The sequence below is a fragment of the Anas acuta genome, chromosome 10 (genome assembly GCF_963932015.1).
Source record: "Anas acuta chromosome 10, bAnaAcu1.1, whole genome shotgun sequence".
NCBI lineage: Eukaryota > Metazoa > Chordata > Aves > Anseriformes > Anatidae > Anas > Anas acuta.
In genome coordinates, this window is record NC_088988.1 from 1,277,936 (window position 1) to 1,305,768 (window position 27,833).

Genomic DNA, 27,833 nt, shown 5'->3' on the forward strand with positions numbered 1-27,833 from the left:
GCCCCCCCCCCCCGCCGAGCCGTTCCCGGTCCCCCCGTGCGCCCCTCTCCGGGGTGTTCCCTGTCCTCCCCAGGTCCTCCCCGGTTCCGCCGCGCCCCCCCCGGTGCCTCCGTTTCGCCGCCACCTCCGTGCGCCCCCCCCGGGCTCTCCTGGCGCACCCGGTTCGGGCAGCGGCAGCCGGTGCCCGGGGGTGGGAGGTGGAGAGCCGAGACCCCCCCCAGCTCCGGGGGGCTGAGCGGTGAGGCGCAGCACGGAGCCGCCGTCCCAACGGGGGTGCCGGTGTCTGGGCACCCCCCGGGCACAGAACAGCACCTGCGTGCACGGCCCCGCACCCCGACCCTCCCCAGGCACCCTGTGGGGCCGGGGGGGCGCAGCAGGGCCGGGGGCTGGCACCCCCTGCGCTGGCACCCACGTGGGCACTGCTGGGAGCTTTGCCAGGGGCACAGTCCAAGGGCACGGAGCTGGCCCTGGTCAGCGCTCGGAGCACCCGGAGTGGCCGGAGCTATGGCACCCTGCACCTTCCTCCTGCTCCTTCTCCTCCTCCTCCTGCAGGTAGGGCGCTCTGGGGGCTGCTGCGCATCGGTGAGGGGCGACAAGGAGGGGAGAGGAAACCCGCACGGCACAGCCCCGCTGCCCTCCCGCTGCTCTCCATCCTGCAGGTCACGGTGCTCAGCACCCAGGTGGATGACGTGGCCTTCCCCAAGTCTGGCCGCGGCCTCCGAAGGCAGAAGAGGGACTGGGTCATCCCCCCCATCAGCTGCCCCGAGAACAACCGGGGGCCCTTCCCCATGAAGCTGGAACAGGTACGTGGCCCCCACGGTGCGGGGACGAGGGCTGAGCCAGCGCCAGGCCCTATGGCCGGGCTGAGCAGCCCCGGGGGGGACGCGGGTACCTCTGCGGAGAGCCAGGCCCCTCTAACAGCCCCCCGCCTCGCCCCCAGATCAAATCCAACAAGGACAAGGAGACCAAGGTTTTCTACAGCATCACGGGGCAGGGGGCGGACAGCCCCCCCATGGGCGTCTTCACCATCGAGCGTGAGACGGGGTGGCTGGAGGTGACACAGCCGCTGGACCGCGAGGAGATCGAGAAATACGTCGTGAGTGGGGGCTGGGGCTGGGAGCGCCGGGGGGTCTCGAGGGGGCCACGCCACTGACGGTGCCCTCGCAGCTCTTCTCCCACGCCGTGTCGGCCAACGGGCAGCCCGTGGAGGACCCCATGGAGATCATCATCACGGTGAGGGACCAGAACGACAACAAGCCCGTCTTCACCAAGCAGCTCTTCGTCGGCTACATCGAGGAGAACGCCAAGCCGGGTGCGTGGGGTGGGGGTGGGGGGGAGGTGGGGGGGCCCCGGGACGGAGCTGCGCCAGGCTGACGGTGGCACCCACGGGGCTCGTCCCGTGAGTGACGTCTCCTCGTCCCGTCCCGTCCCCGCGCCAGGCACCTCCGTGATGACCGTGAACGCCACGGACGCGGACGACGCGGTGAACGTGAACAACGGCATCGTCAGCTACTCCATCGTCAGCCAGGAGCCGCCCAAACCGCACCCCCAGATGTTCACCATCGACCCCCAGAAGGGCGTCATCAGTGTCCTCAGCACGGGGCTGGACCGCGAGGTGGGCGCCCGGCCGCGTCCCGGCACCCCCACGGTGGGAGCAGCCGTGGGGCGCCCCTGACCGTGGTGCTCTCCACTTGCAGACCACCCCCAACTACACGCTGATCGTCCAGGCCACGGACCAGGAGGGCACGGGGCTGTCCACCACCGCCACGGCCGTCATCGAGGTCACGGATGCCAACGACAACATCCCCATCTTCGACCCCACCATGGTACCGAGCTCCCCCCCATGCCGGCTCCCGCGAGCCGCTTCCCCCGCTGCCCCCGGCCCCAACCCACGCTGACCGTCCCTGCGCCCCTCCCGCAGTACGAGGGGACGGTGCCCGAGAACGAGGTGGGGGTGGAGGTGGCCAGGCTGCACGTGACGGACCAGGACATGCCGGGCTCCCCGGCCTGGCAAGCCGTCTACCGCATCAAGAGCGGGGACCAGGACGGCGCCTTCAGCATCACCACCGACCCCAACACCAACGACGGCATCCTGAGGACCGCCAAGGTGGGTCTGGGGGCTCCCGGGGCTGCCCCATGCAGGACGCGTCCCCCCCAGCACCGCTCCCAGCCCAGCTCCTCTCTGCCGCCTCCAGGGCCTGGACTACGAGACCAGGAACCGCTACGACCTCGTGGTGACGGTGGAGAACAAGGTCCCCCTCTCTGTGTCCCTCGGGCTCTCCTCGGCCAGCGTGCTGGTGCTCGTCAGGGATGTGAACGAGCCCCCCGTCTTCGTGCCCCCCGTCAAGAGGGTGGAGGTGACGGAGAACCTGCCGCTGGGGCACACGGTCGCCTCCTACACGGCCCAGGACCCCGACAAGGACCAGAGGAACAGGATCACGTAAGTGGGGGCGATGCTGGGGGCGCGAGGGCTGCGTGCCCCGTCCCACCCGGCCGGAGGGGCCAGGCTGGGCACCGAGCCCCCCGCTGACCCTCCCTTGCCCAGGTACCGCATGGGCAGCGACCCCGCGGGGTGGCTGGCCATCGACTCCGAGAACGGCATCGTCACGGCCGCCCAGCCGCTGGACCGCGAGTCGGTGCACGCCATCAACAGCACCTACAAGGCCATCGTCCTGGCCGTGGACAACGGTGAGGAAGCGCTGAGGGCAGCGGGGTCTTTGGGGACACGGGGCGGCCGTGCAGGGCGCGGGGACGGGCTGCAGGCACCTCGCTAACGCCCAGCTCCGCAGGGGTGCCGGACGCAACGGGCACGGGGACGCTGCTGCTGCTCCTCCAGGACGTGAACGACAACGGGCCCACGCCGGAGCCCCGCATCTTCGACATCTGCAGCCGGCAGCCCGAGGACCAGACGCTGACCATCGTCGACAAGGACCTGCCCCCAAACACCTACCCGTTCCAGGCAGCGCTGGAGCACGGCTCCGGCACCAACTGGACCGTCGAGATATTCGGCCAAGGTAGGTACCGTGGGGTCTGTCCCAGCCACCCACCTGTGGTGCAGGGCAGTGGGGGGACACCGAGCAAGGGCCACATCCTAGCCAGATCCCCCTGAGCCACCCTGAATGCCCCTGGAGCTCCTACCGGTCCCCATGGTGGCACTGCCATGTGGCAAAGCCCTGCGGGTGCTGAGGGTGTCCCCAGATGTGGGAGCTGGGACCCGCCTTGACCCCAAGCCCTGTCTCCCCCACACAAGACTCGCTGGTCCTGAAACTGAAGAAGGAGCTGGAGCCCGGGGAGTACAGCATCTTCCTGAAGCTGACGGACAGCCAGGGCAAGGCGCAGATGACAGAAGTCAAAGCCCGGGTGTGCAATTGCGCAGGGGCAGCCGAAAACTGTGAGCAGAGAGCGATCACTGCCACTGCCATCGTCAACATCAGGGATGCCATCAGCAACGTTCCCATCTTCAGCTTCACCATGGTACCTGTCTCCCCTACTCGAGCCGGCTCCAGGGAATCGTTTTCCCCTCTCCCCCACATCGGGGTGACCGTCCCTGTCCCCCTCACTTGGGTGATCCCCACGGCCGCAGCAGGCTGGAGGTGCAGATGAGCCTTGTCCTGGGCACAGCCCCCCTGCCCCAGGCGCTCAGCCTCTGCGCTCCCCTGGCTCTCATTGCCCACCCAGGCACCGTGTGCGCAGCAGGTGGTCCCCAAACACCCCCCGAAGCTGCCGACAGGGATGGACGCAGGCTCCCAGCCACCACCACGACTGCTATCAGCACGCAGATGAGGCGCCGGGCCCTCCCGGTGGCGCAGGAGGGGAGGCAGGCAGGTCGGACGAGCAGGGCTTGCCCGCGGTGATTCCGCTGCCTGCTCCTCGCAGCTTCCACGTGCCCGGCCCCGCTCACGCGCTCTGAGCTCTTTGCAGGGGGAGGCTGGGCCGGCAGCTCCACTGTGGCTCAACCAGTCCCGGTTGTCCCAAAATCCAGCCGGACTTGGGGCTGCCAGCCCCAGGGCTGCGGTGCCGCCAGAGCACGGGTTCCGTCGGGGCGCACCGGGGTGTGCCGGCTGCTGGGGAGCCGCCTGCACGGGCCGGCCCAGCCGGGGAGGAGCGTGCCGGGATAGCGGCGCCCGATCCCGGCAGCTCCCTGGGGAAGGTGTCTGGGACAGGGGATGGCAGCCTGCGGGGTGGCACCGGGTGCAGGGACCTGGCAGAGCGGGACGGAGGAGAGGCAGGTAAGCCACCGCGAGCCCTCGCTTGCCGTTGTGCCTCCTGAAGGTTGGGGAAGCCAAAGCCCGCAGCCAGCCCTGGGCTAGGGGCAGGCACTTGGGGCAACCCCAGAGGAGCAGCTGGGGTGGTTTTGGGGGGTCCCACCCCACTGAGCACAGCCAGGGGCTGCCGTGGGGGAAGGGGCAGCGCCCCGATCCCGTGCTGGCTGCCTGTCCCGGGCAGCGCCTGAGCACTTGCAGGGTTAACGTGTGCCACACGTGATGTGGTGACACCGCAATCGGTGCAGGCTGGGAAGGTGACGGGGACATGGCTGCTTCCTCCCCGGGGGCCAGGCCAGCCCGCGCGGTGGCCCGTTGGTGCACACCGACACGGGGCTGAACGGGGGGAACACGGCAGCTCTCCTTCCAGGCAGAAAGGCGGGCAGGGTGCCCACGCCGTGCACAGCGGCGGTGCCCTGGGCATGCAGGCAGCTGCTGGGGGTGTTGGGGTGCACCCCTGGGACCTGGCAGGCACAGCAGGGTGCTGGGGATGGAGAAGTTCCCGGGGGGACCCAGCTGCACTGACACCAGCACGGTGCCCTGCCCACCCTGGGTTCCCCTCAGCCCCCCGCTACCCATGCCCAATAATTACTCCTGGGGGTGGAGCGCTCGGGTGGTGGTGCTGGGGGGAGCAGGACAGTGCTTTTGGAGAGCCCCCCAGCCCTCACTGCTCCCCCACTGCAGGTTGGAGGCACAGAGAGGCCGCAGGGTTCCCTGACCACCCATGTGCTGAACACGGCCACGGGGCTGCCCGCCGCCCGCCTCGCCCTGCGCCTGGCCCAGCTGCAGGAGCCGGGGGCGCAGTGGAGGGAGCTGGCACAGAGGTAGGGGAGGTGACACCACCCAGCCCCGTCCCCCCCGAGACCCCCAGCTGAGAGAGCTACGGGGGGAGGCTTTTAGGGCCATCATCTTGTGCCTCCTTGTGTTTTTAGGTGGACGGATGAGGACGGGCGCTGCCTGCCCCTCCTGCCTCCGGGGCAGGCTAAGGCTGGCACCTACAAGCTGCACTTTGAGACGGCGGCGTACTGGGAGAGCCTGGGGTACAGCAGCTTCTACCCCTTCGTGGAGGTACCTGGCTGAAGGGCACAGAGGGGGGCGCCTGGTGTCTCTGGGAGCCAGCCCTGGTCACTGCTGGAGCTGCAGGGGAGCTGGAGGCGGTGTCCATGCTTGCAGGAGCTCTCTCCCCCCAGCCACCTCCTGCTGCGCTGCTCGGAGAGGCCCCAGATGACAGGGAGAGGGGCAGGGGCTGCTTGTGGCTGGGGTTTTCTCCCCCTCACCCCCTTTTTGCTCTCCCCTAGGTCGTCTTCACCATCACTGACCCAACCCAGAAGCTGCACGTCCCGCTGCTGATCAGCCCCTACTCCTACACAACGTACCGGGGCAGCTAAGGCAAGGCACAACCTCCCCGCAGGGCCGCCACTACACGACTGACACCATTAAAGGATTCAAACAGCACCACTAGTCTCAAAAAAAAAAAAATCACCTTCCTTGGGGTGGGATGCTGGTGGTGTAAGGCAGGCGCAGCCCTGCTCCCTGCCCCAGGAGCACCCGAGCACAGCCAGCACCCATGGGTGCTGCCTGGTGTCACGTGGGCACCGCCACGAGTCCTGCGGGGCCCTGCCCCAACGCCTGGCCCAGCACCGGGCTCTCCAGGGGCTTGAAGCCCAGGTTGTCCAGCGGGATCCCAAAGGCGGTCAGCTTCGCCTCCAGCGTCTGCAGCATGTCGTTGTGTGCCTGGAAGAGAAACGCTCCACGTTCTGCTCTGCCAGCACAAACCCCAGCCCAGCCCCTCCTTGCCAGGGTCCCCGCAGCCCCCTAAATGGTTGGGACCCCCGAACCAGCCTTGCTTTGCAGGGGAAAGTCAGGGAATTGGGAGCAACGCAGCCCGGGCCAGCACTGCAGGGCATGAAGCAGCTCAGCTGGCCTGCTGCGAGTTCCCTTCCCTTGGAGCGAGGCCAGCCCCAGGGCTTACACCACGTGCCCAGATCCCTTGCTCACCTTGCAGACTCGGGCCAGCTGGAACTGCAGCTCCTCGATGGTGGTGTTCTTGGAACTGAGCACGTCCTGCAAGGGAAACGGTGCGTTAGGCTTTGGCTAACTGAGGGCACATCGAGCTGGGGCCGTGCTGCAGGCTGGAGCACGGAGCAGCTGGCAGCGGGACACGGCTGAAGCAGGGCAGCTCGCGGCACAGCCGGGCAGACGGCCACCACCACGTCCCCCTGGGGCCAGCGCTGCCAGGGACAGCCAGCCCCGGGCAGAGGCAAGGCCCAGGGAGCTGCCAGACCAAGAGTATGAATGCCAGCTCAGCCCCGCCACCAGCATCTCCTGCCCTGCTGCAAGCGGGGGCGGACGGCAGCACCTGCTCCCGCAGCACCTCCCCGCCGCCACGGCACCGAGGGAATTACAGGGAGAGCCTCCCCAGGAGGGCGCCGGTGGCTGGAGGCAGCTGAGCAAAGGAATTCGGGGACCCCAGCAGCTGAGGGAGACAGCGGCGCCTTGACGCCTTCCCAGGAATGTTTCCCAACGTGCTGCTGTGGCACCTGCTGGTAGGTGACACATCTGCTGTGCTCTCATACCCACTGGGAGCCTGGGGCTGCTGCCGTGCTCATCCCTAAGGTGCCCTGGCACGGGGGAGACCAGGAGCACCACCAGCACCCAGACAGAGGGCCCTGGATGGGGCAGGTGGCACGGTGTGAGCAGGAGGGCGCCAGGGAAGCAGAGGCCAAGCTGGGTTGGGAACCTGCGTCCCATCTCCAGCCCCCCTGAAACAAATGCTGCTTCTCCAGTTACTGCTGCTGCACGCTCCAGGAATGTGGGTCTCCGAGCCGCCGCACCGTGCTGAGGCTTTCTGCATTGGTATTTTTAGCACGCCAGACATCGCAGAGCCTCTGGGATCTGGTCTGCACCGCCTCTGCAGCCAGAGAGGCCGGGAGAGGAGCACGGGCAAGGCTCAGCAGCGGTGGCTCCCCGCAGTCGGGGCACCCCGGGTCGCTCGCAGGCCCCGCACGCAGCCTGCTGCTCAGCGCTGCATCGGGAGCCACCTGCCAGCACGGAACCCTGGTGAGCACCGCTCTGCCCGGGGCCATCCTCCTTCAAACAGACTCCACCTGAGGGAGAGATCAGCGCCAAACGCCTACGCCCACATGCCTCGCTCTCGAGGGAGAGCCGGGGTGCCCTGCGGCACCGTGCACAGCGCTGGGAGTGTCGGGAACGAAATGACACGACAGTTACAGGACCTTCACGTGGGGCTTTCAGCACCTGAGCAGGCTGAGATGCTTGTCACAGCATCCCAGGGCTGGGGACTGGCTGTCTGGGCAGATACCCACAGTGCAGGGAGGACGGGGACTCTGTTTCCTGCCACACAGCCTGGGTCTGCCCTGGCACTGCCTGGAACGAAGCCCCTCAGGCACCTGGCCACGCTCACGCACTCCAGGATCTGCCCCAGAGCAGGCTCTGCCCCTCAAGAGCCAGCCCTGCTGGGAGAACAGCCTCTGCGGGGCCCTGCAGCAGCGCACAGTACCTCCAGCTTCTGTGAGACCAAGGAGAGGGCGCCCGGGTCGAGGTTGGAGGCTGCAAAGACCTCGCTGAGCTCCACCTCCTTCTTCTCCAGGACGTCGAGGAGTCCTTTCAGCTTGCGCTCCAGGAGCAGGTTCTTGAAGCCCGTCTTCTGCTGCACCTCGTTAATGGCTTTGGTGAACTTCTGGTAGAGCTCATCTCGCTCCGCCTGCACCTGCTCCGAGAACATGGCACGGCTTCACACCGCCCCCGGGACCCCCCCCGGCAGCCACCCAGGGCTGGGAGCAAACAGGCCGTGCCGCTCAGCCCTGCCTGCTCCAGCGAGAGCCGGGCTGTTCCCCACAGCACCTGCACCCCGCGGGGAACGCAGGTGCTGGAGCACAGCTCCCCCCCTCCTGCTGTGCTGGCACCACCTCGGCACCTGCAGCTCTGCTTCCTCTGTCCCCTGGCACGGGACACCCCCAGCAGCAGGGACCCCACCCCATCCATCCATCAGCACCTGCCCTGGTGCAGCCCCTGCTACTCAAACCCCAGCGTAGCCCAGCTACCTCTCCTCCAAACAGCTCGGCTCCCCCCAAACCTCCCCCTTCCTGGGCCCCTGCAGGGAGAGAATTGGTCCCCGCTGTCCCCCCCAGCAGCACAGGATCCCTGCTTCATTGGCCTGGCCCCAACTCCAGGCTCCCCAGTGCTCTGCCCCCAGGCACTGCTTCAGAGCTCAGAGAGGGGCACGCAGCATGCAGGGGTCTCTCCTCCTCCCCTTCCTGCAGCTGGCAGGAGTCCCCGGCTCACAGCTAGTTAATAAGTGTCCTAATTAGGATTTCTCCTCCAAAGCCTATTTCTGACTGCACTGAATACGTTGCTGCCTTAATGATGGATTGTTAACGAGGCCTCAGATCAATGTTCATATTCCTGGGGATTTCTACGACTTGCAAATGAGCTCTGTTCTGCCTCAATCCATTTATCTGGGTTAGCTGGAAGGGAGAGGCTGAGGCTGGGGGGATATTCAGACAACAATATTCCTTGAAGAGGCTGCACGGCGAGAGGGGAAGCGACACCCACGCACCAACAGGACGAGGGAGCCACTGCCCCCGGCTCTCCCCGCTGCAGCAGGAGCCCCTCCACGCGGATCCTCTCGTGACCCAGCCTGTCACCAGCGGGCCAGGAGGGGACCATCAGCACACGCATGATTGCTCAGCGAAGTCGGGCCTGTCTGCTGAGCACGGGAGATGCCAAAGCCGCGATAAGCTCTGCTGGAAGCGGCAGCTAACACGCAGCTCCAGATCAGGGCTTTGGAAAGCCCTTTGCTAAGCGCAGCGTAGGCACCGCTGCTAAATCCTGGTGCCTAACCCTGTGTAAAGAGGGAAAGTGGATGCCCAGAGCCACCTGCAGCTCTCACCTTACTGAACCGCTGCTCCAGCACCTCGTGTTCCCACTGAAGGTCTTTCAGTTCCTTCTGGATGACTTTCAGACGGGCTTTTGTGTTCTGCAAGTGGGAAGGGACAGTTAAAGAGTGCAAGGTTCTCCAGGGGATGGAATGTGTTCTGGCAAGGGAGGAGAGAGACCAGCAAAGGGAGAGGGGTGAGAAAACACAGGCTGCACCCGCAACTCCCTCCCCTCTCTGCAGCAGGGGCTGTTCCTCTCTCTTCCTGACAGAATCCTGGAGTCCCACCTGAGATCTTGCACACAGCTAAACTGAACGGGACTCGGAGGCATTTGCTCAGCAACCTGGCCAACCAGCCCTCTGCTGAGCGGCAGAGGTCACTGCTGAGCGACTCCACTCCAGGGAACAGCCGCAGTGACTCAGGGAAGAAGAGAAAGTGGCTCACAACAGGGCTGGAAACTCACCGTCAGAGCCTCCTTGTCCATGTCATAGTGGGCCAACTTCTTCTGCATCTCAAACACCTGCTCCTGGGTCTGCTGCAGGATCTCCTGCTGTTGCTTCTTGTGGAGCAGCAAGTCTGCCTTCTCCTTTTCCAGCTGATTCTCCCTCTTCTTCCTCTCCTCCATCTGCTCCTGTTCTTGGGAAGAGGAGCGCTGGCTCCTGGAGGGGCTGTGCAGCAGGGTCTGCCCAGCTCCTCACGCTGCCAGGACACCCTCCCACTGCCGGCCCAGCAAGCCACATCTCCTTGTGCACGAGGGCTTTGTGTGTTAATGGTGTGCAGGAGAACAGCAGCACCAGCACCTCCACCAGGGACCTGGCCAGGTCTGGGTGAGGTCCTAATAGGACCAGCCCCACCACAAGCCAGGGCTGCGGCAGCAGGCAGGCAGTACCTTGAGCAAGTTGATGAGTGCCAGGTTTTTGAGGGTGATATCGTTGTAGTAGTTCTTGATCTCACTGAAGGCCTTCTCGTGGTTCTTCATCAACTCACTGATCTGGTTGTTTTTCCTCTCCTCTACCTCATGGATCTCGGTTTTCCGGCGCAAGTCAAGCTCGTCACGCAGCATTTGCATCTTCTTGTTGTACTTGGCCTCGATCTCTGGGGAAGCACACGGGGTAAGGACAGCGAGCACCAGCCCAGTGCGTCCCACTGCAGCATCGCTCGAGGACAAGGCACTCGCTATCAGCCCCACCAGGACGCAGAGCGGTTACACTGGGACCAGGCTGAGTAGAGCCCAGAAATAGCATTCTGGAAACAGGACATGGAAAAGCTCCAAGTCAGCCCGTGAGAACCTGAAGCGTCCCCTGAGAGGGGTGGGGAGCCAGGGCTTCCATCTGCAAGGGCTCCTCCAGCCAGCAGTGCTCAGCGATGCAGGCTGGCAGCAGTAAGAGCCCTGCCTCCACCCCCAGCTCACACAACAGGTGGCCATCCCAGCCCCATTTCCACCGCACAACCCCACCAAGCTGGGAGTTCAGCTCAGAGAGCGCTGCTGACCACGCAGCCTGGCAGCCCGTGGGCACGGGGAGCAAGCACTGGGGTGGGGAAGCAGCCCCTTTCTGCTCCACGGAACCAGGAGTGCAGTGGAGCTCGGAGGAGCATTCCCCAGAGTGCTGACACACGGCCTGACCTTTCACTTGTCTCTCAAAGTCGTTGCACAGCCGCGTGATCTCTTCCTCTTGTTTCTGTGAGGGAGAAGTTCCACGTTAGAGGTGGACAACCCAACCCCGAGGTCACTGCACCGCTACACAACCCAGTCCCTGAGGTTCACGCAGGCCTCCAGGCCAGGCCCAACCATGGGGCCGGGTTCCAGCAACCAGGAACCACCCCAGCAGGCAGCCAAAACCCGTCCTGCTCCCTGGGAAAGGCTCCCACCACGGCATGAACCCCACGTTATCTGAGCAGAGTGGCATGTTAGGTTCTCCAGCTGTTCCCAGGGGCTTTGAGCCACTGCTGGTGCCCTGCTGTAGGAGGGATTTCACAGAAATTGCCCCAGAAAACCCTCCTCCCTGATCCTGTGCCGTCTTTCCAGTGCCTCTAAGTACATTTGACACCGGGGTCTGCAGGAAACCCCATTCCCACCTCACCAAGACAGCAGAGCAGACAGTCTCCTGCTCACACACCAAGGCTGGGAGGGCTCAGACAGCAGCCCCACCACTTCCCTCTGAGGCAGAGGTTCCTCACACGCGGCTCCAGCCCCCGCTGCCCTGCCAGGCACCTACCAGGCGCATGTTTTTCACCACCACCTCGTTGGCCAGCTCTTGCTCCTTCAGCTCCACCTTTAAGGTGCGCATGTCTTTGCGCAGCTCCAGCTCCTGGGCCCAGTGATCCTTCTGGGCCCGCCTCATGGACACGGTGCCCTCTGCCTTCAGCTCGGTGAGGTTTTCCTGGTGCTCGTACAGCAAGTGCTTCACCTTCTGCTTGTAAACCTAGAGACAAGACAGAGAGCAGGTGACGGGCGCCAGCAGGAAAACACCTGAAGCTGGGATATTGGCAGAGATGCTCCTGGCTCGTATCCTGCCCAGCTCCTCCTCTGCCCCCGTCCCTCACCTCGCGCAGGGCTCGGGGCACGCACACGTCCCAGCCGTTTCATCCTCCCACCTTGATCTCCACTTGGTGCCGCTCCTCCGCCTCCTCCATCTCGCGGTCCTTGTTACGCAGCTCGGCTTTCTTCTCCTCCAGCTGCCGGCGGGTGATCTCCCAGAAGGTGTGAATCTTATCGCGCTCCAGCTGGAAGTAGTTGCGCTCTTCCCGCTCCCGATCCAGCTCCTCCCGGAGACGCGCAACATGCTGCCCCAGCTGCAAGGCCAAGAGAAGGAGGCAGGTAGTGGGAAAAGGGGGCCTGGGACAGATGGCTCTTCTCAAGATATCCGTGGTGAGCTCTGTTGGAAACCTGCAGAACACGGTAGCCTCTGCTGGGACAGAGGAAAGGAGGACAAAAAGTGGGGATGGGGCAGGGAGAGCCCAGGACATGACAGTGACCCACTGGTCTCTGGAAAAGGAGTGACAAAACCTCCTCCTACCCTAAGCAGCCAGGGCTTGGCCATTCTGTCTCCCAGTGGCCAGTAACACGTTCTCAGATGCTAGATAGCACTGAGACATGCAAGATCTTATCCTGGGAGCGAGATCGCCCAGATCAGGACCGTCTCCTCCTGGTTTTTAGGTACCCAGCACAGCATGATCTGGGATGTGCTGAGAGCGCTGCAGGCTGAGCAATCACACGGCTGAGTGCAAGTGCAGCCACCTGTGGAGATGAGCCTGCTCACCCCAGCAAGGCATCGGATGCAGAAAGAAACTGATTCCAGCAGAATTGGTCAGCCGGGTTACTTTCTAAAGGAAACACCACAGAACACTTGTCAGATAACAGGCTCCCATCACAGGCACCTTTCCCAGGACATTTCCACACCAGCAGGTCACTGACACGAGGGAACAGGGCTCCAGGGCTAAGGGACGAGGGCAAAGATGGTGAGAGCCCAGGCAGGGGAGCGGCACGCCATGGAACAGCAGAAGCACGGATGGGACTAGGGGGCTGCTCCTGGCAGGCACCGACTGCACCGAGCACCAAGCATCCCCCCCCCCCCGCGGCCCCAAAGGCGGCAGCCCCGGGGCCGGGCCGCGCTCACCTGCTCCTTGCTCATCTCCTCGGGGGCCGAGGCGTCCACCACGGCCGGGGCCTTGCCGCCCTTCCCCTTCTTCACGGCCTTTTTGGGCGCCTGAGGAGAGAAAGGAGAAGAAAATGTAGACGAGGATGAAGATTAAGAATAATTAAGAAGGAGAGGAAGGAGCAGGAGCAGGGCCGCGTTACGAGGGGGGCAAGCAACGGGGGCAGCGCCCAGGCCCGGGCCAGGCCGGGCAGGCCCGGGGGCCCCTCAGCACCGCGCCCGGACCCGCCGGGGCGCCCCCACCGCCGGGCCCCGGCCTCCTGCAGGCCCTCGGGGTCCCTCCAGGAATCCGGATCCCGATCCCGATCCCGATCCCGATCCCGGTGCCCCCCCCCCCCCCCCGGTGCAGGCCCCGGTGCCCACCATGGCGGCCAGGCCGCGGCGCCGTCTCCTTGGCAACGCGCGGGGAAGTCTCGCGAGATTTGCTCGGCGGAGACCCCGCCCCTTAGCAACGGGGGGGGCCCGGCCCCGGTAACGGCGTCGGGGCCCGGCCCAGCCCCGGGACCCGGCCGTGCCCGCGGCCCCGCTGCCCCCCCGGCCCCCCCCCCCCGGCCCCGGAGCCGTTACCCTGCGGCCTAACGGATCCCCTCGGTCCTCCGGGAGCCCCTCTGTGCCCCCCGTTTCCCCCAGCTCCCCGCCCCGGTGCGCGCCGCCCCCCCCGGTGCATCCCCGGGGCCCCTCAGCACCCCCGGCCCCACAGCCTGCAGCGGGCCCCCCCCCTCTATCCGAGGCCCCCGCCTCGCTCCCGGTGCCCCCCCCCTCTCGGTGTGCCCCCCCCCTTTTGGTGTGCCCCCCCGGTGTGCCCGTTCCGTGTCCCGGTGCCCCCCGGTTCCCCCCCCCCCGGAGCAGGATGAGCCGCCCCCCCCCACAAAGGCCCCGGGCCCGGCCCCCGCCCCCGCACCGCCCCCATCCCCGCCCCCGCCGCGGCGGGCAGGAGCGTGCGGGCTGCGGGCTGGCACCGGGCCCGCCCCGCCCAGCACCGGCACCGGCACCGGCACCGGCCCGGCCCGGCCCATGGAGGCTCCGGGAGCGGGCGGCACCGCAGGTGAGCGGGGATGGGCCTGGGGGGGGGGGGGGGAAAAAGCAGCGAAGAGCCCAGCACCGGGGAACCCGGGGGGGGGGGGCAGCGGGGGGTGGAGGGGCTCGGGAGGGGTGTGGGGGGGTGTGAAAAGGGGGGGTGGGTGTGCAAGGGGGGGTGCAGGGGGTGTGTCAGGGGGTGCACGCGTGCACCAGGGGGTGTAGGGGGTGTCTGTGGGGTGGGGGAGCCGGGGGGGGCACGTTTTAACCCCCCCGCCCCCCGTTATTGGGTGTGGGGGGGGTTCACCCGGGGTAGGGGGCGCGGTGTGCCCCTCGCACAGGGGGTGCTGGGGGGCTGCCGCCCGCCTGCAGCGCCTGGGGAGGGGGGTGGTGGCCATGGGGGTGCACCGGGGGGGTCCCCGGTGCCACAGCGGGGGGCACGCAGGTGGCATCGAGTGGCACCCGCGCCCACCCGGCCCTCATGTGTGTGCCCCGCATGTGGCGCTGCCACCGTCCCCGCCACGACCCCGCTGTGCCCTCCCGCCGCACTGGGCCCTATAGCGGGGTTGGGGTCCCGTGGAGGTCCCCGGAGCCCCCCCCCCCCGGTTGGGGTGGCCGAAGCCCGGTGCTGGCTCACTCTGCGGTTGACGTGAGTCAGCAGCACGCCCAGCCCCGCCGCCGGCCCCGCTCCTCGCCCCTGAGCCCGAGCTGGGGGCTGGCAGCATCAGGCGGGGGGCACGGGGGGGGATTGCTGCGGTGGGGAGCAGCTGGGTGGTGCCGGGGGGAACGGGGACGCTGCCACCTCGCTCCGGGCGGTGACACCCCCACGTCACCCTCAGGGGGGTTGTGGTGCAGGGGGCAGCCCCACACCTCCCTGGGGATGGGGATGGGTGTGTATGGGGTTCCTCCTGGGTGAGGAGCGGGGGGGGGACCCGTTTTCCTCGCCGCAGGGAAGGTGGTGGCAGTGGCGGGTGCCCTGTGCCACCGTTTGGGGTCGGGGCAGGTGCACGGGCTGCCTGCTGCCCTCCCTGCTCAGCACCGGGGCCAAATCTCCCTGAAATTCCCCATTCCCCGTGCTGGCTCCTTGCTGCAGGGGCGTTCTGCTCCTTGCCCCACCTTGGGGGGGCAGAGGTGACCCCCCTGCCCCGCTGAGCCTGTCCCTGTCCCCGTGCCATCTCCCCCAGCATCAAACCGGGGCCCAGTGGCACAAGGCTGGGGCTGCCCGGGTGCAGCCGTGACACCGGGTGGGTTGGGGGGCTGCCCCACACTTGGGGGGCTCTCGGAGCCAGCCCAGCCCCCCCGGCACCGTGCCGTGTCTGCCCGGCCCCGCCAGCTCCCCCCAGGAGACAAAACGCCTCTTGTCTGGGCTCCGGCCTCCGAACAGGCTGCGCTTTTGTCTCGCCGACACAAAGGGGCTGCGAGGGGCGGGGGGCTGCCGGGGCCCACGGCAGCTGCCTGGGAGCGCTGCCTGTTCCGCGGGGGTCCCGGGGCTGGGGACACGCAGCCCCCTCAGCTGGGGAGCCCCCGGGCGGGTGGCGGGGCTGCAGGAGGGAGCTGCCGGCACTGCCCCGGCCCCACACCAACGAGGCAGGTGCCGGTTCTGCAGAGCTGGGCAAGGAGACGCTGGCCCCGGAGCGAACGGCGGGGACCCCCATCCCCGGGACGGCTGAGGAGACCCCCGACGTCCCCGTGGAGGAGCAGAGCGGCATCCCCATCCCCACCGCCAGCCTGCTGCAGGTCACCGAGCGGAGACGTGAGTGCAGCCCCCGCGCCCCTCTCAGCCCCTTGTCCCTCCTCGGGTCCCCTCCCAGCACCCTCGGGTCCCCCCGGGCCCCCATCCCCGCGGTGCCCACCCGTGCCCACCCCCGTCCCGCCGCCCGCAGAGCCGCTGAGCAGCGTGTCCTCGCTGGAGGTGCACTTCGACCTGCTGGACCTGACGGAGCTGACCGACATGTCGGACCAGGAGCTGGCCGAGGTCTTCGCCGATTCCGACGAGGAGAACGCGGCCGGCGAATCGCCCAGCGGTGATTTTGAACCCCCCCCATCTCGCTGCCGTCCTCACGGGGGGGCGCGGGCTGAGCCTGCTGCCCCCGCAGGGCTGCACCCGCAGGCCGTGCCGCGGGCAGGGTACCTGCGCTCGCCCTCCTGGACCCGCGCGCGGGAGCAGGGCCGGGACAAGAAGCACCTCAGCGACTCGGAGCTGCAGCCGGGCGCCGTGGACGCCTTCCTGGCGGTGGAGCGGCCGCAGCAGGAGTAGGAGCTGCCCCAGGAGGTGGGGACAGCCCCGGGGGACAGGCTCCACGCCGCCACCGTTCTCCGACCGCATTCCCCACGCCCTGCCCGGGAAAAGCCGTGCGGGGCGAAGGACTCGCTGCTGGGGTGCTCGGGGTGGCCCCAGCCCGCGGGTACCAAGCGATGCCAAAGCCGGTGGCCTGGTGGGGAGGGGGAAACGGCTCCTCCCGGCCCTGTAGCACAAAGGGGGCTGCGCTGCCCGGCCCCCACCTTCCCCCCCCTGCCGTGCTCCTGGCCCCTGGGAGCCCCGGCTCAGCGGGGCCGGGAGCCGCGCGGTGCCCGCGCTGTGCCACCCGCCACCACGTAGCAGCTGTGTGTACCGGTAAAACCGAGAGACCCATGGTCACGGCTCTGCCCCATCACTGGGAAAAAGGAGGGGGTGCGACCCCCAGATGGGGGGGGGGGAGCTGTTAGAGGTGGGGGCGGCGTAAAAAGGAGCCTGTGCTGCCAGCGGGGGGAGCAGGGAGCAGGGGGAGACCCTGCAGGAGCAGCACCGGGCATGGGGCAGGGGATGGGGAGGGGTGCAGGACAGCCAGACCCCATGTGTGAGGGCCCCCCTCCGAGCCCACCGAAGCCCCCCCCCAGCCGGTGACCCCCCTGCTCTGCCAGAAGCAGCCCCCAGCCGGGGTCACGACGGCGGCGCTGTGCAAAGAGGCCACGCTGCTGCGACAGAGACCGGGCGAGTGTTGCAGGAGCGGTGTTGGGGGACAGGACACGGGTGGGGGCCACGCGCAGTGGGGGCTTCCACGAGCAGCAGCGAGCAACGGGGGGGGGGCCAGCAGCGTGCAGGACCCCTGCCGTAGTGTCACACCGTTAACTCCCCCCCCCACATGCCCCCCAACCCCTTGGCCCAGTCCTTCACCGTGCGAACGTGTGTCCCACGGTGCAGGGGGAACAAAACCAAGTGGTATTTCCCCCAAACCAGCAGCATCCAAGCAGGTAGTGTTCACCCAGGCAGGGCCATGCACGGTGGCTGCCGGCAGCCCCCCCCAGGGCAGGAGGCACCCCCCAGCTCCCGGCTCTCCCCCTGCACACCCTGCCCGGCCCTTTGGGAGCGCGCGGAGACGGAGAGAAATCCAGGGCAGCCTCAGCCCCGTCCTGGCACCCTCGCCCTTCCTGGCAGAGCCCGTTCCTCCTGCTCCGCTGGCACGGAGCTGGGGCCACGGGCTGGGAGCTCGCAGAGCCCACGCCTGGGGCCGGGCCCCCCCCCTAGGGCTCTGCCTCGGCCACCGAGTCCTGGAAGAGGGACTGCTTCCGCAGGCTGAGCCGGGCGCACTTGGGGCACGTGGTGGAGTTGTCGTAGTAGCAGTCCCTGCGGGGATGGGACGCGTCAGGGAACGCCGGGGAGGGTCCCGGAGCTGCCCGGACCCCCCCCCACGGCACCCGAGGGGAACGCGGCGAGGCACCGGCACCCGGCGTACCTGTGGAAGACCGCGGAGCAGTCGGTGCACACCGAGGTGTGGCTGTCGAAGGGGAAAAGCACGTCGCCCTCCTTGCACAGCTCGCACACGAAGCCTTTCGCCTGGCAGCGCTGCGGCGAGAGGGGGCAGAGGGGGCTCCGGTACCCGGACGCTTGGCAGGGACCCCCAAAGACCCCCACGCACGCCCTCCGTGTGGCTCTGGCCCCGTGGGGCCGTGCCCAAAGCCACCCCATGGCACGGTTCCACTCACCTCGCAGTCCAGCTTGATGTGCTTGGCGAAGAGGGTGTGGATCTCGGTCAGGGAGCAGCTCAGGCGCCCGGCCTCGATGTCGATGAGGTCCTGCAGCGAGTACATCTCGTCGTTCTCCACGAAGTGCTGCCGGTCCTGCAGCTGTGGGCGGGCGGGCGTCAGCACCGGGCCCGTCACCGCGCACCCGGGGCCTCCCTGGCCTCGGCCTCTCCTTCCTTCCCTCCCTCCCTCCCTCCCACCCTGACCTGCAGCAGCAGCCGCGCCTCCATCGCCTCCTTGCAGGTGATGAAGTAGGGCTTCATCAGCAGGATGTCCTGGCGCAGCTTCTGCGGGGGGGGACGGGGCAGGGGGGAGACGGGGACAGGACGGGGACAGGGACAGGGTGAGATTGGTGAGGGTGTGGGAGTGGGAGAGGGTAAAGATGGACATGGGATGGGGACAGGAACAGGTTGGGGACAGGGACAAGGCCCTGCTGGGTCAGTCCCAGCCCTGCAGCACTTCAGGGCCCCCCCACCCTGCCCTGCTCCCCCTTCCCAGCCCCCAGCGGGTGCTGCTGGCCCCAGCCCCCTCCCCGCTTAACGCCATCCCTCCCCCCAGCCCCATCCAGGGGTCCCCGTCCCCCCCATCCTCCCCCCACCCCCTGCCCACCCACGGCCCCGCTGCACTCACCCGGATCTCCACCAGCTCCTCCACGTAGTTGAAGAGCAGGGGGTTGATCTCCCGCAGCTTCAGCACGGGCCGCGACACCATCAGCGCCAGGTACCGCATGCTGCAGCGCGACACCTGCGTGCCCACCACCGTCACCCCACAACCCCGGGAGCTGCCCCCCCAGGACCCCATAACAAAGCCACAGCCCCCCCAAGTCACCTCCACCCACGGACGCATCCCCCAGGGACCCCTCGCTTGGGGCCGTGCCCTCCCAAGTGACCCCCCTTGGACCCCCGCAGCCCCCCCCCAGCAGCACGGGCACCTTGCGGGGCTCAAAGTCCCAGTTGTGGATGGCGCGGGCGGGGACGACGGCCAGGTCGTTCCAGTGGCAGCTGCTGCAGTAGTAGAGGCCGGTGTAGTCGCACTGCCGTGCCTCGCTGGGCACCCCCCCTGCGGCAGCACACCCGTCGGTACCCGCACCCACAGCCCCAGAGCCCCAACGCCCCCCTCCCACAGCCCCCCCCCGGTGCCTTACGGAGGGCGATGGGTGCCCGGCACTCGGCGCAGCGGTAGTCCTGGCTGTCCAGCCCGCTCTCGGGGCAGATGCTGAGCTGGTACTCGGCTTGGTGGCTCACCTTGGACCTGACGCAGGGCTTGGTGACCAGGGGCAGGCACTTGCTGTGACACCGGTAATAGCACCCTGCGGGAGGGTGGATGTCAGCACGGGGCCGAGGAGGGGATATGGGGGGGGGGTATCGGGACCCCCGACCCACCTGTGCAGGTGTACCAGGTCTGGATGAGCCCCCAGATGATGGTGCTGCACTTGTCGCACGTCTGCTTGACGCTCTTGCTCTTCTCCTTGTAGAAGCGGTGCTCCAGCACCACGCGGATGTTGGGCTCCTCCTCGTCGGGGTCCTGCGGGCAGCGGGGGTCAGCATGGGGCCCCCCAGAGCCACAGACTCCCACCCTGAGACCCTCAGGACCCCCTCTCCAGGGCCCTCAGAACCTCCCAAGACCTGCAGGACCCTCCAGGACCCTCAGAACTCCCTACCCAGGGCCCCCACGACCCTCAGGACCTCCCCCCAGGACCCTCAGGACCCCTTCTCCAGGGCCTCCAGGGCCCCCAGAACATCCCAAGACCTGCAGGACCCTCCAGGACCCTCAGAATCCCCTATCCAGGACCCCCACGACCCTCAGAACCCCCCCAGGACCCTCAGAACCCCTCTCCAGAGTCCCCAGGACCCCCTCAGGACCTCCCCCAGGACCCTCAGAACCCCTCTCCATGGCCCCCAGGACCCTCAGGACTACCCCCACAGCCCCCAGGACCCCTTGGACCCTCAGAGTCTCAGAGTCCCCCAAGGACCTTCCAACCCACTCTCCATGGCCCCAGGACCCTCAGGAACCCCTCTCCAGGGCCCCCAGGACCCCCTCAGGACCTCCCCCAGGACCCTCTGATCCACTCTCCATGGCCCCCAGGACCCTCAGAACCTCCCCAAGACTCTCAGGACCCCATCTCCAGGGCCCCCAGGACCCTCCAGGACCCTCAGAACCCCTCTCCAGATTCCCCAGGACCCTCAGGACCTCCCCCAGGACCCTCTGACCCACTCTCCATGGCCCCCAGGACCCTCAGAACCTCCCCAGGACTCTCAGGACCCCATCTCCAGGGTCCCCAGGACCCTCCAGGACCCTCAGAACCCCTCTCCAGGGCCCCCAGAACCCACTCAGGACCCTCAGGATCTCCCCCAGGACCCTCCAACCCCCTCTCCACGGCCGCCAAGACCCTCAGAACCCCCCCAAACCCCCCCCCAAGTCCTCCCCGGCCGCACCTGCAGCTCCTGCAGCTTGAGGCGGAGGTGGATGAGGCGCACCACGGCGTCCTTCTGGCGCTCCGAGTGCTCGGGCAGCGCCAGGATGGCCCGCTTGCACTCCTCGATGGCGCGGCGCAGCTGCCGCACGTCGGGCGCCAGGATCAGACCCTGCGGGACGGGGGGGGGACGGCTTCAGACCCCCGGTGCCCCCCCCCAGACCCCGGTTCCCGCTCCCCCCACTCACCACGGGCCGCGAGAAGTGGTCCTCGGCCAGCCCCAGGTCCATGGGGGGCTCCGGGCTCTCGGCGTCCCCCGGGCACGGCTCCGGCCGCCGGGCAACCGACGGGGGGGCACCGGGGGGAGGCTCCTCGGGTCCTCCCCCCCCGGTGGGAGGCTCGGGACCCTTGTTGAAGGGGTTGAGGTGAGCCTGGCGGAACCGGGCCAGCTTCTCGTCGTAAGCCATCGCCGCACCGGGACCGGCACCGGCACCGCGCAGCACCGGCTCAGCGCCGCCCCCGGTACCGGCCCCTCCCGCAACGCCGGGGCGGGTCCCAACCCCCCCCCTCCCCATCGCCACTCCCCCCCCCCTCCTGCCCCCCCTGGCGGCCGGCGGAGTGCGCAGCGCCCGGGGGGGGGGGCAGGCCCTATACGCGAGCCCCCAGCCCCACCCCGGCCCCCTCGCCCCATGGGGACCCCCTTAGAGGGGGTGGAGCGACCTTGCGTCCCCCAGCCGGGCACTATCTCCCCCCCCCCCGAGGCTGTGCACGCCCCCCCCCCACCATCAGCAGGGACAAAAGGGGCAGCAGGGGGCGCCCCCCGAGCATTGTCCGGGGGGTGACAATGGCTGGGGCACGGCCCCGATGGGTGCTGGTGGTCCCTAACCCCCCCCTCCCCACAGGTCACTGAGCACCCCCCTCCCACCACCAGCCCGGGCCTCCCCCACCCCCCCCCCAGCAGACACACACAGACAGGGAAGGAACCGGACAGCAATAAATTTATTGAGTATTCCAAAAAAAATATTAGACACGAACCAGTAAAAAACGAAAAGGGGGGAGGGGGGAGGCCGGGGGGGTCACGGGAGGGGCCGAGCTAACGCAGGGCGAGGGAGGAGAGGGGAGGGGAGGGGGGGGTGAGCAGACACTGAAGGGGCGAGGATGGGGCCCCCCCCCGGGAAGCAGCGGGGCCGGCGGGCGATGGCGAGCGGGGCCGGCATCACTTGGCGCCCTGCGCCTCCGACTCCTCCTCGTCGTCCTCGTACATCTCGCCCTCCTCCTCGGCCGTGGCGTCCTGGTACTGCTGGTACTCGGACACCAGGTCGTTCATGTTGCTCTCGGCCTCGGTGAACTCCATCTCGTCCATGCCCTCGCCCGTGTACCAGTGCAGGAAGGCTTTGCGGCGGAACATGGCCGTGAACTGCTCCGAGATGCGCTTGAAGAGCTCCTGGATGGCCGTGCTGTTGCCGATGAAGGTGGAGGACATCTTCAGCCCCCGGGGCGGGATGTCGCAGACGGCCACCTTGACGTTGTTGGGGATCCACTCCACGAAGTAGGAGCTGTTCTTGCTCTGGATGGCCAGCATCTGCTCGTCCACCTCCTTCATGGACATGCGGCCGCGGAAGACGGTGGCCACGGTGAGGTAGCGGCCGTGGCGCGGGTCGCAAGCGGCCATCATGTTCTTGGCATCGAACATCTGCTGGGTGAGCTCGGGGACGGTGAGGGCGCGGTACTGCTGGGACCCGCGGGCCGTCAGCGGGGCGAAGCCGGGCATGAAGAAGTGGAGGCGAGGGAAGGGCACCATGTTGACCGCCAGCTTGCGCAGGTCGGCGTTGAGCTGCCCGGGGAAGCGCAGGGAGGTGGTGACGCCGCTCATGGTGGCCGAGACGAGGTGGTTGAGGTCGCCGTAGGTGGGGGTGGCCAGCTTGAGGGTGCGGAAGCAGATGTCGTAGAGCGCCTCGTTGTCGATGCAGTAGGTCTCATCCGTGTTCTCCACCAGCTGGTGGATGGAGAGGGTGGCGTTGTAGGGCTCCACCACCGTGTCCGACACCTTGGGGGACGGCACCACGCTGAAAGTGTTCATGATGCGGTCGGGGTACTCCTCGCGCACCTTGCTGATCAGCAGGGTGCCCATGCCCGAGCCCGTGCCGCCGCCCAGCGAGTGGGTGAGCTGGAAGCCCTGCAGGCAGTCGCAGTTCTCGCACTCCTTCCGCACCACGTCCAGCACCGAGTCCACCAGCTCGGCCCCTTCTGTGTAGTGCCCCTTGGCCCAGTTATTGCCGGCCCCGCTCTGACCTGCAAGGGAAATGAGGGGGGAGGGAAAAAAAAAAGAACAAAAGACATGATGGGTGCTGGGGGGGGGCGACACGGCACCGAGATCTGATTCTGGGACAGGGTGGGGACCAGGAGCTGCTGGGGCTCAGCGCCGTGAGGACGCACCCACAGACGGCCCCGGGGCCGGACGGGTGAGGGACGCGGCCCCACCGGCACTGCCCCCCCCCAGCCCGCAGCGCAGGGCGCGGCCGCCTACCGAAAATGAAGTTGTCGGGGCGGAAGAGGTGCCCGAAGGCACCCGAGCGCACGCTGTCCATCGTCCCCGGCTCCAGGTCCACCAGGATGGCGCGAGGCACATACTTGTGAGCTGCGGAGAGACCTCGTGCTGGAGGGGACCCAACGCCCCCCCGAACCCCCCCCCCGGGGTCGCATGCATTGTCCTCAAACCACAGGGGCTCACGGGGCTGGGTGCACGTGCTGCTCCCCCAGACAAAAGGCTCCCCACTGGGTCGGCTGCATATGTCCACACCTCCCTCCCAGAACCCCCCCCCCAGGGTCCCATGGGGCTGGGTGCACCCTCACCACCCCCCCAAAATAAAAAAATAACCCAGGGGGTGCAACACAGCTGGGTGCACGCACCCATCCCACCCAAACCCCAAACCACGGGGGTCTCATGGAGCTCATTTTCCCCTTTTCCTCCCCAAACCGCCGGGTCCCCAGAGGCTGGGGGCATTTATCTGTCCCCACCCCACCCCGTAGGGATGCGGGGGGGTCACACAAAGGGGGGGTATCGGTGCCCCGGTCCCCGGGGGCTTACAGGAGGCCTCATTGTAGTAGACGCTGATGCGCTCCAGCTGCAGGTCCGAGTCGCCCACGTAGTTGCCGCTGGGGTCTATGCCGTGCTCATCGCTGATCACCTCCCAAAACTGGGGGGGGGGGCACGGCCTCAGCGTGGGCGGCGGCCCCGTGCCGGGACCGTGTCCCCCCCACCCCCACCCCCTCGGGACCAGCACCGGGGCTGCCGCAGCCCGGGACCCCCCCCCCCAAAAAAAACCCGGGAGGGGCGCTCAGCACCGGGGCTGGGCGGGGAAACACCGGGGGCGGTGGGTGGGGAAGCACCGGGTGGGGGGTGCCCCATGGGGGTGTTGTGGGGGGGGGGGGGTCGGGCAGGGGGGCGGCGGGGCCCCTCCCGGTACCGGGTCCGCCGCGGGGGCGGGCGCTGTCCGCGGTGCTGAAGGGCGGACAAAGGAGCGGGGCGGGGCCCTTTGTGTGCCCGGTGCGGCGGAAAGAGAGAAGCGGTGGGGGGGGGATGGCGGGGAGGGGGAGGGGGGGGGGGGGGGGGTCTTTGTCCGCCGCTCCGCAGCGCCGGGGCGGTGCCGGTGCCGGTGCCGGTGCCGTTACCTTGGCGCCGATCTGGTTGCCGCACTGCCCCGCCTGGATGTGGACGATCTCCCTCATGGTGCGGCCGGGCCGGGTGCGCAACGGGAGCGGAGCGGGAGCGGGAGCGGGACCGGGAGCGGGAGCGGCACCGGCAGCGCGGGGGGCGGCCCCGCCGCCGCCGCCGCCTTTATAGGGACCGCGCGCCGCACCGGGCCGGGCGCTGACGTCACCGCCGCGCCGTAGCCAATCAGCGCCCGCCGCCGCAGCCCTGCAACAGCCCCTGCGGCACCGGCACCGGCACCGGCACCGGCACGGCCCGGGGTAGCCCGGTCCGGTATGGCCCGGTATGGCCCGGTCCGGTATGGCCCGGCCCGGCTGCTCCACGCTCAGCCCGTTCCCGGTGCCCCGGCACCGCCCAACCGGAGCATCCCCGGTACCGGGGGTCGTCGCCGCACGAGCACCCCCCCACCCAGACACGGACACGCACGGGGAGGGGAGGGTGGGGAGGGGGTCCCGCAGCCGCTGTGGGGGAGGGGAGGCGGCACGCCCACCCACCGACACGCGTGGGGGGACCCCGGGCCCCGCCCGACCCCACGGGGATTGGGGCCACACCGGCACCCGGACCCGCTCCGAGCATCCTCGGGGCAGCGGGGCCCGGCCCGGTGCTGCCCGGGGGGCTCTGTCCCGGTGCCGGCAGCGTGCGCGGCCGCAGAACAAAGGCGGCGGCGGCGCGGGGCTGCCTTTGTCCCCCCGGGGGCGGCCGCGCCCCGCAGCCCCCCGCTCCAACGCCCCCCGGGCCGGCCGGGACCCCCCCAGCCCCACCGGTGCCGGCAGCGGGTCGGAACCGGTGCCCGCGGTGCCGGGAACGGGAAGCGATCGTTCCGCGGATAAAGGGTGGGGGCAGGCGGGGGCGGCCCGCACGGAGGCTCCCGGTGCCCCGCACGGGCGCTCGGGGCCGCACGGCGGTGCCAGGCAGAGCGTCACTGCAAAGAGCCTTTATTCGGTACCGCGAGGCCGGGCAGCCCCCCCCCCCCGGCACCCGGCCGGGTCGGGGAGGGACGCGTCCGTCTGTCCGTCCGTCTGTCCGTCTGTCCATCCGTCTGTCCGTCCCGGTGCCTACCAGGAGCACAGCACCACCTCCCGCAGCGTCCGCCGGAGCTCCTGGCTCCGGAAGGCGTAGATGAGGGGGTCGACCACCGAGTTGCAGATGATGAGGATGAGGAAGAGGTTGAAGTAGCCGAAGAAGCAGGTGCAGAAGGGGTTGGTGGGGCAGGTGACGATGAGGATGAGGTGGAAGAAGAAGGGCCCCCAGCAGATGAAGAAGACGCCCAGCAGGATGGTGAGGGTCACGGCTCCCTTCAGGCTGCTGGTGCGGTAGACGGTGGGGTGCTTCTGCTGGCTGGAGATGCTGCGCAGGTGGTGGCGGGCCAGGGCGAACATGTGGATGTAGAGCACCAGCATGAGGATCAGCATGAAGAGGAAGAAGCCGATGAGGCAGAGGAGGATGGCGTTGTTGCGGTAGTAGGTGATGAAGACGGTGCTGGAGACGGTGCTGGCCAGCCAGACGCTGGCCATGGTGACCACGGCCCGCTGCAGCGTCATGATGCTGTGGTAGCGCAGGGCGTAGAAGATGGTGATGTAGCGGTCCACGGCGATCACCCCTAGGAAGGAGAGGGAGGACACGACGGAGCTGCAGATGAGCATGTCGATGATGTTGTCCATGTGGCGGATGATGCTGGCGTGGATCACCAGCACGCCATGCTCCATCAGCAGCATGAAGAGCGTCTCCGCCAGGTTGCTGACGCTCACCAGCATGTCGGAGACGGCCAGGCAGCAGATGAAGTAGTACATGGGCGAGTGCAGGTTCCTGTTCTTCAGGATGGCGGCCACCACCAGCAGGTTCTCCACCAGGCTCACCAGCCCCAGCGTGAGGAAGAGTTCGTTGGGCACGTCGAGCCCCTGGCACCAGGCGCCTCCAGCCCCGGCCGTGGCGTTGCTCTGGTTGCCCTCGCTGGCGTTCCAGGGCTCACGGAGCAGGCGCAGGGGGGCCAATGTTGACATGGCCCCGACCTCAGCCCCGGGGGCTCCCTGGATGGCGGCCGTGGCCCCAGGGCCCCCCACAGCACCTGCAGGCCCCCTGAGTGCCCGGCTGGCCCCGCCAGCGCTCCCGCAGCACCCAGCTGCGAGGTCAAGGGGACATGGGCACCGCGGCGCCCCGAGTGCGGGGGAGATGGGGAAAGGCCCCCCCGCCCCACCAGCGTCCCACTGGTGTTGCAGCCGCCCTCCTCGCCAGCCCTGCCCGGCGTCCTCAGAGCTCAGCAAGGGCTCGGCGGCGGTTATGGGGAAGAAAGGGCCCTTTCTCTGCACCACTTTAAAGCCGTCTCCCTCAGCTCCTCCTCCCGAGGAGGGTGGGCACGCACATGACAGCCTGTACCCCAGCAGCTGGGGCAGCCGTCACCGAGGCTGGGGCTGCCGGACCCCAGCACTGCCCCGGGGTGCCACGTGCACTGGGGCCCCTGCGCACCCTGGGGGCCACACGCCACGGCCTCCGTGTGCCAGAGGGGTGCTCTGCGCCCTGAGGGTGCCAAGTGCGCTGGGGGACCGTGCACATTGGGGTTCCCACGCTCCCTGGGGTCCTGCATGCCCCCCGGGACTTCCACGTGCCTTGGGGACCCCAGTGGGACCATCCCCACGGCAGGGGCACCACAAGGGGCAGATCTTGCCCGCGGCCATGGACGTGTACCCCCTGCTGCACCCAGGTGTTGCGTTGCGGAGCAGCGACGTGTCCCCCGGGGACTGTCAAAGGCACAATTGAGCACGGTCCCACTCCGTGACCGGCTCACGGCATCTCCCACAGCCCAGTGCCACAGCAAGCCCGGGCAGGCTGGGGGACGCGGGACCCATCTGACCATCATGTGCCTTTGGCTCGCTGTTGATGCCCGGAGCTGCTCAGCCACCAAAGAGCCATTCAGGGCTCCATGAACGGGGGCCGTTCACACCCGACGCTTCCGCTCCTTCCCGCAGGGTACCGGGGCCTCCCCGGGGCTCGGAGCTGCCCCCGGTCCCGTGTGCGTGGAAGCGGCTGCGTGCAGGGCTGGTGCCCGTGCTCAGCAGGGAGCAGGAGACATTTTAACACCATGGCTAATGAGAACTGCCCGCTGAGCCGAGGTCGGTACGCGCACATCCCCGGTGCTGGGCTGGGAGCCTGGAGCCTGCTCCCACGATTGAGGCCGTGTCCTGGGGCCACTCAGGATGGGTGCTCACAGCCCACGAGCCCCAGCCCTGATCCCTGGCACAGGTTGGGGTCGAGCACCCCCAGCAGCGCCCGGCTGCAGCAGCCTCGCTCGGCGCCAGCCGCCCGGGCAGACGGCGTCCCCAGCGCCTCCCACGCCTCGCGGGCAGGATCAGCCCAGGCCGCGGGGAAACGTGAGCGGGGAGGAATCTGGACCAGCAGACACCGGCTTCCCCGCCCGGTAAATTCCGGCTTTGTCAACCCAGGCTTCGGGAGCAGAGCCGCAAAACGCCGAGGCTGCAGCTCTGAGCAGCGCGGGGCGCAGCCGGGGCTCAGCTCCCGCAGGGCTGTGCCAGGGGCAGGATGGGGCTGGCGGGAAGCGGGGCCCGCAGGGAGCCCGGCTGCAGCACGGCCAGGGTGGGAGGAGGGGGATTTGTTCCGGGCAGCGCAGCCTGGCTCAGCACTGGAGCCACACACACACCGTTACACAGCAGAAATGAAAAAGCTTTGTGGGCAGCAGCGATGAGCCAAGGCTTTCATGGTGCCGCTGACCTCATTATTCCTGGCTCTGCGCTGCTTTGTGCCCCACTCGGAGGTGGGGAAACAAGGGAAGCTGGTGGGGAAAAGATTAAAAAAAAAAAAAAAAGAGGGGAGGGGGATTGTCTCCGCTCCCAGCAGCATCAATGGCTGCAGCACAAGAGG

The 27,833-nt window shown here is 68.3% G+C and overlaps 6 protein-coding genes across 8 annotated transcripts; 2 read left to right on the top strand and 4 right to left on the bottom strand.

The window, feature by feature from the left end:
* The first annotated feature begins 57 nt into the window (after positions 1-57).
* Positions 58-5,717, top strand: LOC137861663 (cadherin-1-like). Its single transcript, XM_068693016.1, has 14 exons — positions 58-552; positions 660-803; positions 941-1,096; positions 1,168-1,312; positions 1,440-1,615; positions 1,698-1,826; positions 1,922-2,107; positions 2,196-2,440; positions 2,546-2,688; positions 2,790-3,014; positions 3,251-3,474; positions 4,947-5,086; positions 5,195-5,330; positions 5,561-5,717. Exons 1-14 carry the CDS (start codon positions 505-507, stop codon positions 5,648-5,650), a joined length of 2,187 nt encoding a protein of 728 aa, XP_068549117.1. The 5' UTR covers positions 58-504; the 3' UTR covers positions 5,651-5,717.
* GAS8 (growth arrest specific 8) lies at positions 5,701-13,384 on the bottom strand. Of its 2 annotated transcripts, none has more exons than XM_068693018.1 (11): positions 13,180-13,384; positions 12,778-12,867; positions 11,756-11,953; positions 11,377-11,583; positions 10,785-10,839; positions 10,050-10,255; positions 9,624-9,791; positions 9,175-9,261; positions 7,783-7,992; positions 6,261-6,326; positions 5,701-5,996 (listed from the first exon to the last, which is right to left on the bottom strand). In XM_068693018.1, the coding sequence occupies exons 1-11, from the start codon at positions 13,180-13,182 to the stop codon at positions 5,847-5,849; spliced, it is 1,440 nt and encodes a 479-aa protein (XP_068549119.1). In that variant the 5' UTR covers positions 13,183-13,384; the 3' UTR covers positions 5,701-5,846. The 2 variants fall into 2 exon arrangements, with proteins under 2 accessions (XP_068549119.1, XP_068549120.1); XM_068693019.1 differs by lacking the exon at positions 13,180-13,384 and adding an exon at positions 12,421-12,484 and having other exon boundaries at positions 12,778-13,012.
* A 316-nt stretch (positions 13,385-13,700) lies between these two features.
* On the top strand, positions 13,701-16,467 carry DBNDD1 (dysbindin domain containing 1). Of its 2 annotated transcripts, XM_068693024.1 has the most exons (4): positions 13,701-13,861; positions 15,440-15,586; positions 15,717-15,857; positions 15,930-16,467. In XM_068693024.1, the coding sequence occupies exons 1-4, from the start codon at positions 13,831-13,833 to the stop codon at positions 16,088-16,090; spliced, it is 480 nt and encodes a 159-aa protein (XP_068549125.1). In that variant the 5' UTR covers positions 13,701-13,830; the 3' UTR covers positions 16,091-16,467. The 2 variants fall into 2 exon arrangements, with proteins under 2 accessions (XP_068549125.1, XP_068549124.1); XM_068693023.1 differs by having other exon boundaries at positions 15,717-16,467.
* Positions 16,468-16,789: 322 nt separating this feature from the next.
* On the bottom strand, positions 16,790-20,802 carry DEF8 (differentially expressed in FDCP 8 homolog). Its single transcript, XM_068693020.1, has 10 exons — positions 20,497-20,802; positions 20,271-20,420; positions 19,218-19,359; positions 18,980-19,144; positions 18,767-18,894; positions 18,466-18,579; positions 18,042-18,122; positions 17,797-17,937; positions 17,547-17,656; positions 16,790-17,437 (listed from the first exon to the last, which is right to left on the bottom strand). Exons 1-10 carry the CDS (start codon positions 20,713-20,715, stop codon positions 17,335-17,337), a joined length of 1,353 nt encoding a protein of 450 aa, XP_068549121.1. The 5' UTR covers positions 20,716-20,802; the 3' UTR covers positions 16,790-17,334.
* Positions 20,803-21,228: 426 nt separating this feature from the next.
* On the bottom strand, positions 21,229-24,085 carry TUBB3 (tubulin beta 3 class III). Its single transcript, XM_068693021.1, has 4 exons — positions 23,921-24,085; positions 23,337-23,445; positions 22,776-22,886; positions 21,229-22,540 (listed from the first exon to the last, which is right to left on the bottom strand). The coding sequence occupies exons 1-4, from the start codon at positions 23,975-23,977 to the stop codon at positions 21,465-21,467; spliced, it is 1,353 nt and encodes a 450-aa protein (XP_068549122.1). The 5' UTR covers positions 23,978-24,085; the 3' UTR covers positions 21,229-21,464.
* Positions 24,086-24,816: 731 nt separating this feature from the next.
* MC1R (melanocortin 1 receptor) lies at positions 24,817-26,229 on the bottom strand. Its single transcript, XM_068693022.1, has one exon. It carries the CDS (start codon positions 25,958-25,960, stop codon positions 25,016-25,018), a length of 945 nt encoding a protein of 314 aa, XP_068549123.1. The 5' UTR covers positions 25,961-26,229; the 3' UTR covers positions 24,817-25,015.
* Between the last annotated feature and the right edge of the window lie 1,604 nt (positions 26,230-27,833).

Coding starts and splice junctions, on each gene's coding strand:
- GAS8 (XM_068693018.1), bottom strand. Junction 11,584..11,755: donor GGCACCAAGTGGAGATCAAG/GTGGGAGGATGA, acceptor TCTTGTCTCTAG/GTTTACAAGCAGAAGGTGAA. Junction 5,997..6,260: donor AGCTGGCCCGAGTCTGCAAG/GTGAGCAAGGGA, acceptor TTTCTCTTCCAG/GCACACAACGACATGCTGCA.
- LOC137861663 (XM_068693016.1), top strand. CDS start 505: ATGGCACCCTGCACCTTCCTCCTGCTCCTTCTCCTCCTCCTCCTGCAG. Junction 1,827..1,921: donor CCATCTTCGACCCCACCATG/GTACCGAGCTCC, acceptor CCCCTCCCGCAG/TACGAGGGGACGGTGCCCGA. Junction 5,331..5,560: donor GCTTCTACCCCTTCGTGGAG/GTACCTGGCTGA, acceptor GCTCTCCCCTAG/GTCGTCTTCACCATCACTGA.
- DBNDD1 (XM_068693023.1), top strand. CDS start 13,831: ATGGAGGCTCCGGGAGCGGGCGGCACCGCAG. Junction 13,862..15,439: donor GGGAGCGGGCGGCACCGCAG/GTGAGCGGGGAT, acceptor CCGGTTCTGCAG/AGCTGGGCAAGGAGACGCTG. Junction 15,587..15,716: donor GCAGGTCACCGAGCGGAGAC/GTGAGTGCAGCC, acceptor CGCCGCCCGCAG/AGCCGCTGAGCAGCGTGTCC.
- TUBB3 (XM_068693021.1), bottom strand. CDS start 23,977: ATGAGGGAGATCGTCCACATCCAGGCGGGGCAGTGCGGCAACCAGATC. Junction 23,446..23,920: donor GCAACCAGATCGGCGCCAAG/GTAACGGCACCG, acceptor CCCCCCCCCCAG/TTTTGGGAGGTGATCAGCGA. Junction 22,541..22,775: donor CCCCGACAACTTCATTTTCG/GTAGGCGGCCGC, acceptor TTTCCCTTGCAG/GTCAGAGCGGGGCCGGCAAT.
- MC1R (XM_068693022.1), bottom strand. CDS start 25,960: ATGTCAACATTGGCCCCCCTGCGCCTGCTCCGTGAGCCCTGGAACGCC.
- DEF8 (XM_068693020.1), bottom strand. CDS start 20,715: ATGGCTTACGACGAGAAGCTGGCCCGGTTCCGCCAGGCTCACCTCAAC. Junction 19,360..20,270: donor TCAAGCTGCAGGAGCTGCAG/GTGCGGCCGGGG, acceptor CGCTGCCCGCAG/GACCCCGACGAGGAGGAGCC. Junction 19,145..19,217: donor GACCTGGTACACCTGCACAG/GTGGGTCGGGGG, acceptor ACCCTCCCGCAG/GGTGCTATTACCGGTGTCAC.